This window comes from Echinops telfairi, unplaced genomic scaffold, assembly GCF_000313985.2.
Source record: "Echinops telfairi isolate 266 unplaced genomic scaffold, ASM31398v2 ScPeMD7_655;HRSCAF=1070, whole genome shotgun sequence".
Classification (NCBI taxonomy): domain Eukaryota; kingdom Metazoa; phylum Chordata; class Mammalia; order Afrosoricida; family Tenrecidae; genus Echinops; species Echinops telfairi.
The window spans coordinates 22,033,270-22,049,610 of record NW_022104553.1 but is presented as its reverse complement, the minus strand read 5'-3'; the positions used below and the strand labels follow the sequence as shown (position 1 = coordinate 22,049,610).

At 45.3% G+C, this 16,341-nt stretch overlaps 1 protein-coding gene across 1 annotated transcript in view; it reads right to left on the bottom strand.

Moving 5' to 3' along the window:
* Nucleotides 1-292: 292 nt before the first annotated feature.
* The window catches only part of SLC6A16 (solute carrier family 6 member 16), an 18,319-nt gene continuing 2,270 nt past the window's right edge, over nt 293-16,341 (bottom strand). The window contains exons 2-13 of the mRNA XM_045292945.1: nt 15,923-16,028; nt 14,759-15,234; nt 14,211-14,368; nt 13,892-14,018; nt 13,518-13,693; nt 13,179-13,289; nt 12,751-12,992; nt 3,555-3,741; nt 3,071-3,269; nt 2,778-2,937; nt 1,116-1,278; nt 293-887 (exon numbers count right to left, since the gene is read on the bottom strand). Coding sequence (XP_045148880.1) covers nt 648-887; nt 1,116-1,278; nt 2,778-2,937; nt 3,071-3,269; nt 3,555-3,741; nt 12,751-12,992; nt 13,179-13,289; nt 13,518-13,693; nt 13,892-14,018; nt 14,211-14,368; nt 14,759-15,234; nt 15,923-15,927 — 2,244 coding nt within the window. The 5' untranslated portion in view covers nt 15,928-16,028 and the 3' untranslated portion in view covers nt 293-647. The remainder of the gene's footprint in view (nt 888-1,115; nt 1,279-2,777; nt 2,938-3,070; nt 3,270-3,554; nt 3,742-12,750; nt 12,993-13,178; nt 13,290-13,517; nt 13,694-13,891; nt 14,019-14,210; nt 14,369-14,758; nt 15,235-15,922; nt 16,029-16,341) is intronic.

Below are 16,341 nucleotides of genomic sequence, written 5' to 3'. Positions count from 1 at the left end.
TAGAGTCATGACAGGATTGACATGTCCCATTGGGGAGCACATTTACATTCTTTTCATGTAGCCACCAGTTTCTGAGCAATTCTTCTCTGGCTTGGCTGAAGACCAGTCCCTGGAGAAATCAAAGCTTATGATCTAGAACGCTAATTTGCCAAGCTATGGAATGGCCAGGACATCTGGGTTGGCTGTTTGTCTCTGCAACAATAGAACCCTTGTGAAAAAATAAACAGCTGAGACACTTATTTTTTTTAAAAAAAGGCATACACTCAGTGATTGAGGAGGCCCCAGGGGACGGATTTATTCAGCAACAATGGAAAAGAACAGAAGCAGCAGGTTAGGTAGTCATCACTGCCAGTGTGTATGAGTTTTGTATGTGTACATATTGAGAGAGGGTAGGGGGATGATCACAGTGATCACTGTGATCACAGCGAGATTGGATCTTAGGAGGGGGCAGCAAAGCCTGGTTCCATGAGATTCCTCCCCATCCCCCCACCTCCAAAAAAAAATGCCTCCCACTCTGGGAATAATGAGGGATAGCAACATAGTTGAAATAAAGAGTTGGCTGTCAGAAAAGCGTTGAAGTACATGTGAGGTCAGGTGAAATGAATGAAGTCGCTGCCGCTGGTCGGGCTATCACCTGGCAGGTCCAATCAGGAATTTCTTTTCTTCAGGATTTCTTGCATCTGGTAACTGTTACTGAACCTTTTACGACTCCTTGTGACTAGCGTTTTGGATATTCTAATAGGCACATAGAAGGTGCGGGGATGGGAAAAAATATAATGGATGAAGCAGTATAGACAGTAGATAGGGATGGGTAGGAACACAACTATACTTAAGATGATTAGGAAGGTGTATAGCCATCTGGGGTACTCTTGAGAGGCTTCTTTTGACTGTGGAGAGAGAAGAGAGAGGCTTAAAACACAGGATTTCCCAGGAAAAGAAGGTCCTTTTACTGAATGCCCAGGAGAACAGGAAGGAGAGGAGGTCAGGGTAATCCGACTAGAGGATTCATGAGTCTTGATCAGAGAATGAGATGACTGGGTCCTTAGGCTATCTGTTCAAAGAACGGACCGGTACCTCTCCCTAGGGGATTCTAGGCCCTGGGAAGGGAGACTTACAGTGGTTGAGTTCCAGGACAGGTAAACAAAATCCTGGTAACTGAAGAAAATCACAGTGGCCACAAATATTGCTATCAGCACCAACGGGCATAAAAAGCACAACAGGCCACAATAGAGGGGAGCGACTGGGTGGCCAAGCAGGATCTTCATCTCTGTCTGGAACCTGGAATGAAAAGCCACAAGATGGGGAGAAGCCAGTTAAGCATTATCCAACCTTAGAGAGGAGTCTGGCCTTAGCCTCTTTTCAAACATGCGATTTCACCTCCAAGCACCTGCCCCACCTCAGGCCTCAACCTCTCTCCCCTTAGCCCTAGTCAGTCTGGTCTCCAGTCTACCCAAGCAGGTTTTTCACACATCCTTTCCTGCTCACGAACCTTCTATAGATCTCCACTTATTCTTATACTCATTATGCTCTCGGCCAAGTACCTTCATTCATGATGGAAACGTGAGATGGTGTCTGAAGGTCAGGGACGCTTTGGGATGCTGGATATCCAGCAGGGAGCAACAGTGACCGAAACAAATGGCATTCTGCCTTTGGCAAGCTTATCTTCATTTGATTTGGCTTGAGCCTTCCTGTACAAGCTTCCTCATGTACCCTCGGCTCTACCTACGGGACTCACCGCGGAGTCTGCTCTCCATCTATATAAAAAGCAGGCAAGGCCCTGCATGATTGACCCTCATCTCTCAACGTTGTTCGTCTCTTGCTCCCTCGGCCTTCCTGACTTCCTTGTTCCTGGGAAACTCCAAACACGGTGTTTCCTTTGGGACGGAATCCTTGCTGTTTCCTACGCTCTGGGCACTGTGGCTCAAAATCTCCTAGCTCCCCACCTGGATCCATTCAAGAGTGCTCTCAAATGCCGTGGAACCCGACGGGCATTCCCTACCAAGTCCAAAAACCAAGCTCCCTGCTGATGCGGACTCGTAGGGACGCTATAGGATAGGGTGGAACGGCCCCTGTGGGTTTCTGAGACTGTAACTCTTCACTGGAATAGAAACCTTCCTCTTTCTTCGGTGGCCTGGCTGGTGGTTTCTAACCGCTGACCTTGCGGTTAGCGGCCCAATGTGTAACCACCAGAGCACCAAGGCTCCTTACTGCCTTGTTGTGGAAAAACTCCAAGCACGAAAACATTCCCTTTGGGCCTTGACTTGCTGTTTGCTCTGCCAGGAGTGTTCTTGCTCAGAATCTTCTCAGAACGCCCCCCCCCCCCCACACACACACACACACACACGCGCTCATCACTTTCATACGTTCTCTCAAGTAACAGCTTATAAAAGAGAGGCTTTCCCTACGGTCCTACTTAAAGTGGTCCCCACACATGCCCCTGGCTCTTGATCATCTTAATCTTACCTTGTGATTTCTTCTTGCCACTTAAGACCACCTGACGTTAAAATTTGTGTTTTACTTGTTGATTTGGTTACTGCCTATCCCCACTGCTAAGAAGATCAGCTCCACGACGGCAGGGATGCTTGCTTTATTCAATGTTGCTACATGTTGACTAATATTAAGCAATGAATGAATGAATGAACCCAAAAGTCTCCCCAATGACCCTGAAATCAAGGCTCTTTGAGTGTGTCATTTTAGTTGGGTGACAGTAGAGCCAACAAAGGGGTCACCCTTTCCCATAGATCTAAGTTGAATGACAACACAGACCACGACATCACCTCTTGGCTCCATATCCCCAGGCTATTGCCAAGGTCTCTGCAGTGGGGAGGATGACGATGGGAAGAATGATCCAGTAGTCACTTAGCAGTCTGAAGAAGTAGTAGCCTGAAGGCTTAGCGAAGAAGAGGTTGCACAGGAACATGAGCCCAGAGACACTCACTGGAGAAAACATCGGTTTGGGAATCAAGGTCAGAGGTTTGGCTGGGTTAAACTGATGTCATTGATCAGGGCTGGGTAAGGATCTGAGAGGGATCAGGGATGTTTCGGGGAGCAGGATGGGAGGGCAGAATACCTATGAGTATCCTTGGATGTTTCTTGAAGAAAGAGGTGTCCTGAAATGGGGTGATTATGACCTGCACCACTGCCACCACGGATGTGAGTCCTAGAGTCAGGATCACCAGGAATAAGAGGATGGACCAGAAGGCTGACCCAGGAATGAATGACATCGTTTCAATGATGGCCAGGTATGCAAAGCTTGAGCCTGCCTTCACCTGTAAAGGGAGAAAGTGCAGAAGAAAACACAGTCTGTCTTTCCTAGAAACCTTCCTGAAAAGCCCCAGGTCATTGAGAAGATCAGATTCCCAAGCCAACACTCTCAGATGGAAAACCAAAGTTCCTAGCATTTCCATGGACAGGCATTTGCAAGCTAGCTCCTTGTACTCCTGGGACCACAGAGCCTCTGGTGCTCAGTTTCCTAGTGTTTCTATCTGCTGACACTTCTGTTGTATACAAGCCACCGAGTAACCCTAGCCCAAACACTTCAGCTACCCACTGACCTTCAATAGCTGATTCTTTGTGTCGCAGTCGGACACCTTGTTGAGTATCAGCTCCTTGACAGAAGGGGGAAGGCTGTTGAGCCAATCGGTGTACATGGTCGCTGCATTATCAATAATGTTTTCCGGGGGGCTGGCCACAGGAGGCAATTCCCCAGAGGATACCAGATGCATGAGTTTTTCAATATTCCTGGTGAAAAGAAGTTGAGTCACATCAACCATCTGGCCTCTTAGGAGACTCACTCCTTTTGCCCTTGTCTGCCAGATGAAAAAGGACGGTCACTAGTGTCCTGTTACATATATAGGTAAGATAGAGTCTAGAGTTATTCATTTATGACCATAGAGGGCTTCTATTGTCTTCTGGGTCACTCTGTTCTGGTAATAGGATCGTTTAGTCACCATTGACCTTTCTCCTACCCCCCTCCCTTCTTAAACTCCTGAATTCAAGTCAACTTTTTAAGCATCACAGTACAGAACAACAGAGAGCATGATTAACATAACACTATCGCGTCTACAGTGCTCCACTGGAATTGTGCTATGTGAGAGAAACTGCTACTTAGCCTTTTGGATCTGAGCCCTGCTGACCTCTTCAGCCTCATCTTCACCCCATGAAATCTTTATATTCCACACTCTGGCCCTAGGCTCTTGTTACGTGGTGTCAAGTTGGTTCCAACTCACAGCGGCCCTAAATATAAGAGGAAATACCAGCTCACAATTGTTCGTCTGTGTGAGCCCATGACTGCAGCCACTGTGTCAACCCACCTTGTTGAGTGTCTTCCTCTTTTTTGAGACTTTACTAAGCATGATGTCCTCTCCCAAGGATTGGTCTCAACAGATATGTCCAAAGTATGTGAGATGAAGTCTGCCCATCCTTGCTCCTAAGGAGCACTCTGGCCTTCCTTCTTCCAGAGGGATGTGTTTGTCCTTTTGGCAGTCCACGATACTTTCATTATTCTTCACCAGCACCATCATCTAAATGCATCCATTCTTCGTCGGTCTTCCTTACTCCATGTCCAACTTTCACATGCAAGTGAGGTGATTGAAAATACCACAGCTTAGGTGAACAGCAGCTTAGCCCTCAAAGTAACATCCTTGCTTTTCAACACTTTAAAGAGGTCTTGTGCAGACAGGCGGTGGGTGGCCATCGGTACTTAAAGAGTCAATACTTTTCCCAATCCACATCCGCCATTCTTCACTTGATGAATCTAAGTCCTGAAAATCCAGCACATCATGCCATTATGATTGAACTGGAGCACTTGCCAAGATTTCTTGATAAAAACAAAATGTAAATGGCAGGAAAAGAAATGCAGTGTGATCACACCCTAGACTATATATTACATGCTTTTCTGGCAATCAGCGAGGTAGCGATGAACCTATCTCTTAAAATAATTACAAGCTTGTGCTTGACACATGGATGGATGGATTGTAATAAGAGTTGTATGAGCCCCCAATAAAATGATTTAAAAATAATAACAATTACAAATCTAGAAAATACATTTTAATCCTCGAAAGAGAAAAAAATAAACCTACTGACAAAACAAGGTGTTATCCTGAAAAAGGAAAGCACAGATGCGAACTGTGAAAAAGAGCCTTCCAAAGTCTCAATGCCTGAAGAGTACCTACTGAACAGAGCAACAGTTACCTACAATTTCTGATTCCAGGACTTTTCAGATGTACAAGGAGGGCTTGATGTCCAGACGGGAAACATCAGAACTTGGCCAAGGGATACAAAAGGGAGGTTTACCGCCCCGCCCCTTAAGTCTGTCATTTCCAAGAACTATGCCTGTACTATAAAAATAAACCAGAAACTTGCACCCCATCTAGCCACACAGAACGGAAAGGGAGACTAGACTATGAGACACTTCCAGTTGGAGATTGGAATACTATGGATAAGTAAACAAGTGCGGTAGTTGGACGAATTTATATCAATCAGACCCTCAGGGCTAGTGTTGAAGTTAAAGCTGCCAATCAAGTGGTAGCTTGACAGCCTGTCCTTGGGTGACCTTTTGTGTAAGAGTGAGGGACTATAGGAAGTGCTCTCTCTCTCTCTCTCTCTCTGCCCTTCCACTTTCCTGGCTGCTAAAACGTCGCCTGCCTTGAAGAGTGGTGCCATGTGGGCCCCACCCCCAATCCTGAAAGCTGCTGACACCCTGCCCTATTTCCACTGACCTTGGAATCCATGTGACTGCACCCACTGACCTGTGATCTCCCTGCTTCCTGCTTCACCTTTTGGCATCAGCTACATGAAGGACCTAAGGGCTAGCACCAGACTTATGCACTTGAGTTGGACTGAGCTGGGATGCCTTCGTGATGTAAGCTTGCTTCTTAACAGAAAGGTCTTTCTTGTACATAGATTAGTGTTAGTCAGAGTGCTTCACGAACACGGCAAAGTGTACCTATGGTTTGTATGTTAGTCTAGGTAGACTAGAGAAACAAATCCATAGCAACTCAAATCCAAACAAACTCATAGAAACTATAAGAGAAAGTTTTATGTAAAGGGTAACTGTACATTAAGAAAGCATTCCAACCCAGTCCAGTCCAAGCCCATAAATCCGCTATTAGCCCCTATGTCTGATACCAACCAGTAAAGTCCTCTTCAGACTCACAAAACACATGCAATGATGCTGAATGCAGGACAATCACAGGCCAGTGGGTAGAAAGTCTTTGGATCCAGTGGCATTGTAAGCATCTCAGCGCTGGCAGGGGTCTCCACATGGCTTCTCTAGTTCCCAGGGCGCGGGGTCTATCAGTGTAATGTCATGTGCCTTGTCGGTGGAGAGTCTCCAAGGGAGTAAGCTGAGAGAGAGAGGTGTCTCCCACCTCCAAGGAGGTTAAAAAACAAACAAACAGATGTCCCAGAATTCTCATGAAAAAGCCATGCCCACACGGAGGTCTCATTGGTTATGACTGGATTGACAGACTGACAGACTAGACTCCACCCCTTCACTCTTAATCCTCTCAAATTCCAAATGGACACCAGATTATATAACTACTACAATGAGTGTCACTGGATTTGTTTCTCTAGACAATCCAGCCAAACACAACAAGAAGTAAGAAAGTATTCTTACTTGAACCACAATATCAACCAACATGACCTGATTGACATATATAGGCCACACCTTCCAACAACAGCATAATACACAGTATTTCTAAAAATACATGAGTTGTTCTCTTTGATAGACCATATGAAGAGTCAGAGAACAAGACTCAAAGAAAAATTACAATCATAGGCTATATTGTTCTTTAAACAAAAGGTAATTTAATTTTAGGCCATTACAACCAATTAGCTGGTAGAAACAAAAATATCTGAAAATCTAGAAGTATTTCAAATAACCAGGGGTCAAAGAAGCAATCACAAGGAAAATGGGATGCTATTTTGAATTGAAAGAAAACACTGTACGTAGTGCTGAGAACCTTGATATTCAAATGCAAAGTGATGAGTTGGACCCTTGTACTGTCTTTTTCCCCCACAACCTCTCCCCTGCCATCACCCTGAGATATTATAAATCAAGTTATTGTTTCTACAGATTTACCTATCCTGGATTTCCTATAAAGAAAAACACACACACACATAAAAAAAAGAAAAACACACCAATCTCCAACAAAACCCCAACCACAATAACAAAATAAAACCAAGGAAACCCTCACTCGAAAAGAAAGCAGAAAAGAGGAAAAATGCCACCACAAATTTAACATGGGTCAAAAAGGAGAACACATGATAAGGTGTTAAATTTTAACCCGACAACATCTGCATTGATCCACTTTCCACTGTACTCTGATAGCAATACTATTCACATTTCTGGTCAAGCGCCATAGGGTTGCTTTTTAAAAAATCATTTTATTGGGGGCTCATAACATTCCATAAATCAATTCTATCAAGGATATTTGTACCTATGTTGCCATCATCACTTTCTAAACCTTTACTTTCTATTTGAGCCCTTGGTATCAGCTACCTTTCCTGATTTTAGACCATGGACTACTCCCTTGTTCCCATGAACAGGTTCCGCAGGAACACAATTAAGTTCTGCAATTCTCATTCTTCTCAAGGCTATCCATAATTTCTTATGACCCCCCAAACAAGTGCACATCTTTCTTGTGTTCTCTTTCAGCCAAGATCCATCTGACATCAGTAACGATATCCTTTGTTCCATGGCTCCTTCAGAATCTAGCCTGTGCCTCGGGCAGCTCCCTCCCTGTCAATGCACTACTATTGTTGGATGATCTTCAGCAACATTTTACTTGCATGTGCTATCAATGAAATTGTTTTATAATTTGTGGGTTCTGTTGGGCCACCTTTCTTTGGAATGGGTACAAATGTGGATTTAGCTTAGCTGAATGAGTGCTTCCAGTGCTTCTACAGCACTGAAACATTTCCATTGGTATTTCAACAATTCCTGGAGACCTTTTTTGGCTAATGCTCTCAGTGTAGCTTGGACTTCATCCTTCAATACCACTGTTTGTTGGTCATGTGCTACCTCTTGAAATGGTTGGATGTCAACTAGTTCTTGTTGGTAAAGTGAACCTGTGTATGCTTTCCTTCTTCTTTTGATGCTTCTTGCATTTTTTCAATCTTTTGCCCAGAAAAAAGTCAATATTATAAATCAAGGCTTGACTTATATCTCCAGTTCTCTTACTTTAAGATATTCTGAGCAATTTTTCTTTTTGACGTTCTAACTCTAGGTCTTTGCCCATTTCACTGGAATACTTTATCTTCTCAAGGTGCCATTGGAAACTTTCTTTGACTTCATCGCTTCTCTCATTTGCCTTAGCTCCTCTACAATTAAGAGCAAGTTTTAGAGTCTCTTCTGACACCCACTTTGATCTTTTCTTTCTCTCTTGTCTTCAATGACCTTTATCTTTCATCATGTATGAAGTTCTTGTACTCATCGTTATTAGTTCCCCATTTCTCTATAGATTTACCTGTCCTGATTTTCACATATAGAAAACATATATTTTAAAACCCTAGCAACAACAAAAAACCCTAGCAACAATAACAAAGTAAAACAGATTTTTTAAATCTCAATAAAAATATTAAAAACAAATTAAAATGGATCAAAAGGGAGAGAGATCAAATGATATTAAGTTTTAACCTAACTGCATCTGCAATAATCCACTTTCCAATACGTGCTGCATGATAGCAAGGCTACTCACTTCCCTGCTCAGAGGGAATTCATAGGAGTCTTAATCCACAAGTATTTTCCCTTCACTTAAAAAAAACACCCCAAAAAACTGATTTCAAAAGGAAAATTAAATATTACAGTTTAAATGATGTCTCCTAATCGACTTTTAAATGCTCTCTGTTGGATAACAAAGCTATTCACATTCTCCAACTATGGTCAGAGGGGATTCACCGGAGGCTTAATCCATGTGTGGACCCTGCCCATGGATTTTGGGCTTCCTGTGATCCATAGCCTCCTGCAAACCAAGTGCTCACAATTTAAGCTGATACATTCCCTCCTTCAGATCTCGATTGTATGTTTTACAATCCTTGGATCACATAGGCTGGTGTGCTTCTTCCATGTGGATTTAGTTGACCCCTCATCTGGATGGCTGCTTGTTGGAAGACAGCCTTTAAAACGCCAGATACGATTCCTTCTAACAGCCAGCACCATCTAGTTTCTTCACCACACTTTGCACCAAGATAGCACCAATATCTTCAGTGATCTCTTCATGAAGGTAAGCATCAAGTCAGGCCATGGCATAAAAACATTGCTCTTAGATGGGGGCTAGAATTAAGGACAAGCCCCAAATACATTCATATGCCTATGGTTTATATAAGCCTCTGGTTCACTTTAGAGATATCACGGTCATGTTATGTTAGAGACCATTATCAATGATTCCCCTGGGGCATCCCTTCCACTGCCAATGAGTTAATGCTAACTCATAACCACCCTGAAGGACAGGGTAGAACTGTCCTTGTGGGCTTCCGAGACTGGGATCTTTCTAAGAGAAGAAGGGCCCAGGCAAAATAAATGACTCTGTCCCTTGTCATGTCCCATCAGTCCTTCAACAGTTATAAACTTTCACTGCCTGGTTCATTGTCTAATTCCGTTCTTCTGCTCTCTTTCAAAGCTGAAGATTCAATGAAGGCAAGGACTGTGGTCTTATCCCTCTGGTCCAATTCTCTGCCATAGATAAAGTCTATGATGAATTCTTTTGAGATGAATGCCTAAATAGTGTAAATAGGAATAAGTATATTTATATGTCCAGGCTCTAGCAATAGGGTCTTACTGGGGTTCAGTATGCGATAGTGACAGAAATATTTACATTGAGGAGTCAATAGCTAAGAATAGAGCATTCAGCTTTCTGCCACACAACTCGGTCGAGAGCCTGCCTAGTGCCCATGAAAAGTGCATCACTCCCTCTATGTGTACATCTTAAAAACCATTTTCCCAGAGGAGACCTCACTTCGGCTGGGGCCTACTTTTCAAGAGCAGGGGAAGAGGGTGAGGCTGTTTATTTGCTGCTATACAAAATTGTACTAAGGTCATCCCGAATTAACAAACACTCCTATGAGAGTGATAATTGAACATTACTGAAAATTCAAGTTAAGATGGGGGTGGGGGAGGAGCCTGCATGTCTTAGAGAAGGAAAACACATTTCTATGGGTAGCAGAATGGGGAAGACCAACCTCCCATCTGGAAAAACAAAACAAAACACCGAAAACGCTTAACAATACTTATACAGAATCCAAGGGGAGAATATGCCTGGTATTATGTCCCCAACTAAGACACTTTTGACCTGGTTTCTCTGCAGTTCCTGGTGTCCCAGATCATGAGCTATAGACCATTGGGACTTTAGACTCTGTTTTAACAAAGCACACAAAAGCCTTCTTGGCCACACCCAAAGGATTCGATGTGGAAACCCCACTAAGTGAACTGAGCTCTACCTCAAACTCACCTGTAACCCTTGGACTTAAGGCTGAAACCTCACAGTGTGAGAAGCACAAAGTTGCTACATCAAGGGTATAGAACTGGCAGTCATAAGACTTTGGCTCGACTCTTTTGCCTTGCTGGTGCCCAATGAATGGTGACCCAGGACTACTATATACTTACTATTTTAATGTGCTCCTTGATTTAAGATCTGTATTCATCTGGTAGGCCTAGTTCTACCACTGCCAATGACTCTCCTGGACTGTTTTGCTTTATTGCCAACCCTCCTTGTTGGTGTACATAGTATTCAGTCATTTAAGAGTTTAATCTGTACAAGTCAGTGACTCATATCTTATGGTTCATAGCCAGCATATACTTGTATACTTCTCTTTTCTCAACTGTGTTTTAAATTCTTTCTATACCATTGGCAAAATTAATGACAAGATCAATTGATTGATCTTATGCCCCAGGGAGATGATTAATAATGTTCTCTAACATCAAATGACAAGAATGTCTGTAAGGCGAACCAGAGACATATAACAACCATAGACCTAGGAATAGATTTTGAGCTCAGATTAGTTCTTATGGCATGGCCTTGCTTGATACCCGCCTTCATGAGGAGATCAATAAAGAGTCGGGTACTAGACCAAAGCGTGATGAAGAAACTAGAGGGCGCCTACCTGTCAGAAAGAATAGTGTCTGGGGTCTTAAAAGCTTGTCTTTCAACAAACAGCCATCTAAATGAGGTGTCAACTAAGTCCACGTGGAGGAAGCACACCTGACTGTATGATCCAAGGATTGTAAATAATAAAATCCAAATCCAACGAGGGAATGCTATCAGAGCTTGAATTGTGAACACCTGGTTTGCAGAAGGTTATGGATGACAGTGGAAGCCCAAATACATTTGCAGGGCCTACACAAGAATTAAGCCCCCAGTGAATCCCCTCTGACCTTGGTTGAGAGATGTGACTAGCCTTGTTATCAGACAAAGAGTTTTGTACAGATGATTATAGTAGACAGTTAGATATAAATGTAACAACTTATTTGATCCCCCTTTTGACCCATTTAAAAATTGCATCAGTTTAAAAAAAACGAAGGGGAAATATTTGTGGATTAAGACTCCAGTGACTTCCCTGACAATAGACCAGGGATGTGAATATCCTTGTTATCATGCAGAATGTATTGGAAAATTAATTACTGCTGATGTCAGTAGGTTAAAATTTAACACCTTATCATTTGATCTCCCTTTTGATGCATTATTTTAATTTCTTCGAGGTTTTTTTCTAGTTTTTAATATTTTCTACTTTCTCTTTGAGATTTTTTATCTGTTTTACTTTGTGTTGTTAGTTTTTGTTTTTTAAAAAAATGTTTTCCTGTATGTGAAAACCAGGACAGGTATATCCCTAGAGATAGTAACTGAATTAATGGTTCCTTGGGGCTCTGGCAGGGGAGGTTGAGAGGAAATAGGGAGTTAATAATAAGGAGTCCAAGAAAGAAGAAAGTGTCCTAATATTGATTGTGGGAATGATTGTACAACTCTTCTTGATATGATTGAACTATTGAATTGTATGATATGTGGATGCTGTCCCAGTAAAACTGTTGTAAAAAAAAAAACAGAAGGGAGGAATTCTCACTACCAGTACATGTGTCCTTTGGCTCTTGAGATCCCTGTTCCCGGAACCTCCTCATCCAGAGACAGAAGTGACATCACAGGGGTGGCAGAGGGACGGCAGAAGATCCAGGAGAGAAACAGCATGCGACAAAGCCGTGGACTTCCCAGCCCACAGAGCAAGTAAAGCTGAGTGCTTTGGGACAGGAGGCTGGCTTGGCAGTGGGGGAGCTGAGTTTACTAGTCCACAGAGCTGGCGCCGACTGCCTTGGGGTGGAGGCTTAGAGTAGAGTGGCATGAGCTTTGGGCATTTATTAGCGACCCCGAAAGAGTGTTGTAATCCTGCCAAGCAGGGCAGAGGCCAGACCCAGAGGCTGAGGGCTGGCTAGTGAGAGGTCGGCTTGCAGCCACGGCAGGGAAAAAAAACTGTCCGATGTAAACCACCACATACTGAGTATTTCTTACCTGAATTGTCTCCTGTTAACCTCCTTAATAGACCCTGTCCTCTGACTATTGGCGGGGAGGGGAGGGAGAACCAGGCATTTGGATCGTGAGGGCCTTGACAAGTTTTCCCTCTGAGTGTACTAACAAACTCGTTCTCTGAGGCATGGGTAACCCTGTTTTTTTCATGTGGGCGGTGATTTCCTGAAGCGCTACTGGTTTCCTGGAGAGAAGAGTTGCTTTAGGGAGGGTTCCCCAATTAAGGGACCGGCCTTACTTCTCACTGCAGTTGCTTCTGGAGACTATGATCCAAAAGTTGGTGACAGAAAAGATGATTGGTGTGACAATCACCAAGGTGCCAAGGTTGATCAGAGGGATGAGAAAGGCGTCAAGGAGACAGTTGTTGGACGGGGTCATGAATGAAGAGAAGGAGGCAATGAATCCAAGGCCTATGCCCAAGGAATTTAAAACCTGTCTCGCCGCTAAGAAGCAAATATTCTTATATTGTGCAGATGGTACCTAAAAGAGAAAAGTTTAAGGGAGGATATAAATGACGGAAGAGAAAAACCATAGTTGATAATGGTGGTGGAGTTTGGGGGGGGGGGGCTTGGAAATGAGGCCCTAAGAATAAAGCAGTTATTCTCCCCCTGTCCCCTGCCCCCACCCTTCCCCCCAATGGCTGCGGATCAGGAATCTCTCACTCACCTTGAAAATCAGCAAATGTGAAAGGAGAAATGATAAACCTTCCATCAGTGGAAACCGGATGAACAAGCCCAAGAAGATGAGATAAGGAATCAGTGTCAGGACATACAGCGCCTGAATTGAGAGTGGACATATCGCTAACCATATGACATGAGGGGCCAAGAGTTAGCAGGAATCAAAAGTTTGGATTCAGAAAGAGGAAATAAAAGATAGTGTTCAGCAGGGGCTAGTGGGCAGCAAGGGCCAGGGGGGCGTGAAACATTGACAAAATCAACAGGTAAGAGAGTCAGGTGACAGACAACATATCTGAGAATACCAAGGAGGGCAAAAATGAAGGCTCACCCTCCCAATGGATTTGAGTCCATTGATCATGATGGCCCCGGTAAGACACCAGATCACAAGGAGGGACAGGCTCATATTAGGCAACACAGGATCATCCATTTTAATTACATTGGGAACCTTCATTATGGTCCGGTACCAGAAGTACATGGAGGGTGTTGTCCGTGCGCACTCAGCATCTGTGGGGACCTGGTCATGATCACAACTGCTAGACAAGGGGATCCCTCCCTCCCGTCTTCTTGAGTCCCTTCACTCCCTCCCTCCCTCCTCTTTCCACCTCCCATTTCTTCTTCCTCCTACTAGCTCCCTCTTCCTTGTCCCTCCAGCCTCCCTCCCCTTCCTCCCAATTCCCTTCCACCTCCTATTTCCCTCCTCACCAAAGTCGCTGGAGTTCTTCACTAAGGGACATTTCTCCCACGGGAGAGGAAACTGGAAGGACTGGCTCAAATAGAGGAGACTCCAGCAGTTGGTTATATTGATCAAGGTGCTCTGGATGATGCACACCTAGGGGTCAAGAGGAGGCTGCCTGGGAAGAATAAGGTGGGGGGAGGGGGGACAAGGAGGGGATGTGACCAAGAATTAGGCAACAGAAACAATGGACCCATGGGAGAGGATTCGTCTGACTCATTCCAGGAGAAGTGATTAGGAGGGGGGTTGGGTATAACTGGGCAGTCTGGGCGGCTCAGAGCTCCTCACCAGGAAGCTGGTATAACCCAAACCAGTCATCCAGGGGCTGGCGAGCTTCCATACACCGAGGCTGCCCTGACGCTGCTTCTGGCCAGATGCCATTTCCATGAGGAGGAGAGGGACTCCGATGAAGAACAGCAGGAAGATGTAGATGATGACATAAACGCCTGTGTCGGAGCATCAAGGAGGGGCTCTGAGAATCTTTGGGCCTCAGGAGTCCCAGGAAACCATGTTCCCTCACGGTGACTCCCTCTCAGGGCCACAGACAGCCAAGCTCACCTGCATCTCTCACAGTGCGTGGTGCCCAGGCCCCTGGCCTCTAATTTCTGGGAGACACCAACCCCTGGGTCCCACCCCCTCCGAAACCTACGTTCCAAAGAGCGTGCACCTCCCTGCTCCCATGATCTCGGGGGGCTGAAGCACCTGGCTCCTATTTTGCCCAAAGTACAAAATATCTAGTTCATCACGCTCCAGACTTCCGAGTGTGGAATCGGACACGTCTCCAGCCTGCCTATCCCCTCTTGGACCCAGGAGTCCTGGCCCCCAAATATTAATACCTCCATTGAGAAGCCACAGCCAGGGAAAGCTCCAAAGGTTGGCTGCCCTCAGAGAGTAGCCCACCTGGGCCAGAATGTACTCAGTCTTGCTGGACCACTGGGGAGCGGGAAGCTCCTCAGGCTGCGGCTGAGTCACAGCGACATCTCCAGGCGAGGTTTCACACGACATGACGGGTACCATCTGTGCCTCCGGCACAGAGTTTTCCTGGACTCGGCTACCCTGGCTTGGGGTCCCCAAAGCCTGAGCCTCCCAGGCCTGAAATGTTGCATCCAGGTTCTTTAACACCAAGGATGATTCCCGCGAGGCCCCTGGATCCTTCAGTTCCCAGGCTTGGATTTCGGAGACACTCTTGGCAGATGGTTTCTTCCTGAACGGGATGTTTTCCAGGGAGGATGTGGACTCTCCGTTCATCCAAGGCAGCCTGGCTTGAGAAGGTCCAGCTTCTTGGAGGGAGCTGTCGTCTTTCAGGACAGACCTCAAGGACACCCCAAAATGGTATATTTTAGATGACAGAGGCAAGGGCAGCCCAAGGCCCAAAATAATCCCAAGCCCCTCCCTTAAAGAACTTTCCACTGCCTCTCCGACCACCCCCTGAAACGCTCGCACGCCCAGAACAATCTCTTGGCAAAAGTTGTACTGTTTAGAAGTACTTTCCTTCAACGGAAAGGGTTGAATTCGGTTCACGCTTGCATGAGCTTCCGGGTTGATTGAGCTTAAAGCTTCCATTCAAAGCACAGGGTTTCATCAAAGGATGAAGGGAATCGGCAAAACCGACTCATTTACATCCGGACTCCTACTCAACTGAGATCCCTGAGGAATCCTCCCGAGTGAAGCCAGGGCTCTAGCTGGTGGGCCTTTGAACCAAAGGCCCTCGTTTAATCCAGCATCTGTCTCGTAACCTGGAGGAAGCCGTTTTAGCTCTCTGCGCTTTGGTGTCTCAGCTGCACAACCATCGGGTCCCTCTGCTCAAGTGTCGCACCCTCAGCAGCCTCGCCTTGCCCATGTTGCCTCTGTGGCAGCTACGTGTGTCACTCTTTGCAGCCAACTCCCTTTTGGCTTCAGAGCATCTCACTCGGTGGCATTAACATCTAGTGACTTTTCAGCTACTCTTTGTCTAGTTCTCCTCCCACTGCGCTCGACTCGGCAAGTGGGCTGCCCTCTACCTCATAGCAGAACCTCTCTCTCCGGTCGTCTTCCGGTGTTACCACCACACCCAGGCCTGTGCCGGAGCCTCGATTCTCTCCCGGAAGATGTGCAAGAAGCGGCGGGCTGGAAAAGAGGAGAAAAGGCAATCTGGGAAGGAAAGGTGTGAAGAGATATACAACTAGAGTTGTTTGTTTGGTTTTCCTTCTAAAGGGGAAGGGCCAGGCTATACAAAGTAGAGGGAGTGGAGACCCAAAGCCCATCTGTAGACAATCGGACATCCCCTCACAGAAGGGTCACAAGGAAGAGACGAGCCAGTCAGGGTGCAGTATAGCACTGAGGAAACAGACAACTTTCCTCTAGTTCTTTAATGTCCTGCACCCCCACTATCATGACCCCAATTCTACCTTACAAAACTGATTTTTGATTTCTTTATGTG